The 1885-nt window shown below is 33.4% G+C and overlaps 1 protein-coding gene across 1 annotated transcript; it reads right to left on the bottom strand.

Annotated features, from left to right (window-relative positions):
* Positions 1 to 328: 328 nt before the first annotated feature.
* LOC139897465 (endochitinase EP3-like) lies at positions 329 to 1595 on the bottom strand. Its single transcript, XM_071880164.1, has 2 exons — positions 1140 to 1595; positions 329 to 913 (listed from the first exon to the last, which is right to left on the bottom strand). Exons 1-2 carry the CDS (start codon positions 1543 to 1545, stop codon positions 510 to 512), a joined length of 810 nt encoding a protein of 269 aa, XP_071736265.1. The 5' UTR covers positions 1546 to 1595; the 3' UTR covers positions 329 to 509.
* Between the last annotated feature and the right edge of the window lie 290 nt (positions 1596 to 1885).

The raw sequence follows: 1885 nt of genomic DNA, 5'->3' as shown, positions 1-1885 counted from the left end.
GTCCATATATTTATTATGTTAATTGTCGTCTACCCAAAAAAAGATCAAGTCCATATCTTTATTAATTAACTTTTAACACCAGTTAAAAAAAGGCCGACAATTTATGGTTAAATTAAAATTAAATGGTCCTTTAAATCATTTATATTTAATTAAATAATATTTGATTAAATTATATATATTCTTTTCCAACTATACGTTATAAAATTATATATAAAAAATATATAATAATTGTTGTCTAAATGCTAAAGTGTGTCATCTTAGAAGTTTGTATATAAACGGTAGTATAGATTTATGTTATGTCATGCATATTAAGTCAAAAGAAACAATATATATGCATCATTATTTTTTCATTATTTCTGACAAATCATAATTTTGCAGATACGTAATACAAATATAAATACTGTCGTAAAGAGTACGACTTATTATATTTAGTAAATTAAGTGAACAATATTTGCTTTCCAATTTCAAATATATCAATTTGAAGATGGAAAAATACTGCTTCAGATAATCTAACACTGAAGATTATTGCCCGGTGCAACACCAAATTGGTTACAATATTGAGTATAGTATCCAACACGAGCAGTTACAGCGCCCGAATTACCACCATTGCATTCTATTCCATTGATGGCTCGAATAGTGGCGCCAAATCCTTGACCAATGACTGAGTGAACATTTTTCATCCAAAACCACAAGGCGGCCTTAAAAGAAGTGCTGGGGTCTGTGGCAACAACGTCAGGATTGTTTAATCCATCAAACCCAATGCTTTGACCAGCTGGACCATAGTTGTAATTCCATGATAGTTGGAGCGGACCTCTACCGTAGTAACCCTTGCTAGGGTTACATGGGTACTGGGTGTTAGACTCGTCGCAATAGTCCTTTGAAGGACCGTCGATTTCTTCTATGTAGCAAAAATCTGATCCATTGTAAGTTTGGAGAGTTAGAGTGTGTTTATAGTATAGCAAACCTATGTATAGTATATTAATGAATAGATATAGACAATTAATGTAATAATTTTCGAACCATGAACAAAAGTTTGTTACTTTGCATGATATATTGCATGTGTCTTATTTACTTAAAAATGCAAAATTTGTGAGTGAAGTAACAAATTCAATACAGAATTAGAAGATTAATGATCTTACGTCCAGTTTCATGAGTGACATGAGCAAAAAAAGCTGCAATCTCACGTTTCGAATCATCTGCAGAACCATCTTTTCCGAACTGAGCATACTTTCCAACGGCATCCAGGAAAGTGGCTCGACTATAAAAGCCTCTCCCTTTACAACTAGCGTCCGATTGGTCTATTATTCCATTAAAAAATGCGTCTGTCACAATACTATCAACTGACACATCATTTGTAGGCGTTGATGAGGTGAAACATGGCCCTTGTTGGCACCCGTCGCCACAATACGTCTCACCGCTACCACAATAACCGTACTTACTACAACACAAGTCCGGACTACAACCACAGTTTTGGGCAGTTGTGGTGATGATTGTGGTGAAAAAAAGTAGTCCGGTGATGATTAAGATTGATGACGATGTTGTCATGTTTGGTTTGCTTTTGTTTTAGTTTTCGTTTTGTTTGTATGAATTTTGTGATGGCTTTCATGATTTATAATGTGTGTAAACAGTTTAGACGTACACGTTAGGTCATAGAAAATTTGTACCATCAATGTATCAAATTCATGCATTTATGATTTTATTTTTGACATTTCAAACGAAAACAGAAGATGATAGTTTTGACATTATGGGCATAGAATATGGTCATTATAAGCCAAAACGTGGGATAAGTATTTGACATAGTCAAAACAATACATTAATACATTACTTTGGAAAATTATGTGTCTGATTATAGTGGGATTGTGGGGATGAAATGAAAATAGTGTTA

Source organism: Rutidosis leptorrhynchoides, chromosome 3 (genome assembly GCF_046630445.1).
Source record: "Rutidosis leptorrhynchoides isolate AG116_Rl617_1_P2 chromosome 3, CSIRO_AGI_Rlap_v1, whole genome shotgun sequence".
NCBI lineage: Eukaryota > Viridiplantae > Streptophyta > Magnoliopsida > Asterales > Asteraceae > Rutidosis > Rutidosis leptorrhynchoides.
The sequence above is the reverse complement of the archived record's forward strand: the minus strand, read 5'-3'. Positions and strand labels throughout refer to the sequence as shown.

Coding starts and splice junctions, on each gene's coding strand:
- LOC139897465 (XM_071880164.1), bottom strand. CDS start 1,545: ATGACAACATCGTCATCAATCTTAATCATCACCGGACTACTTTTTTTC. Junction 914..1,139: donor TGTCACTCATGAAACTGGAC/GTAAGATCATTA, acceptor ACAATGGATCAG/ATTTTTGCTACATAGAAGAA.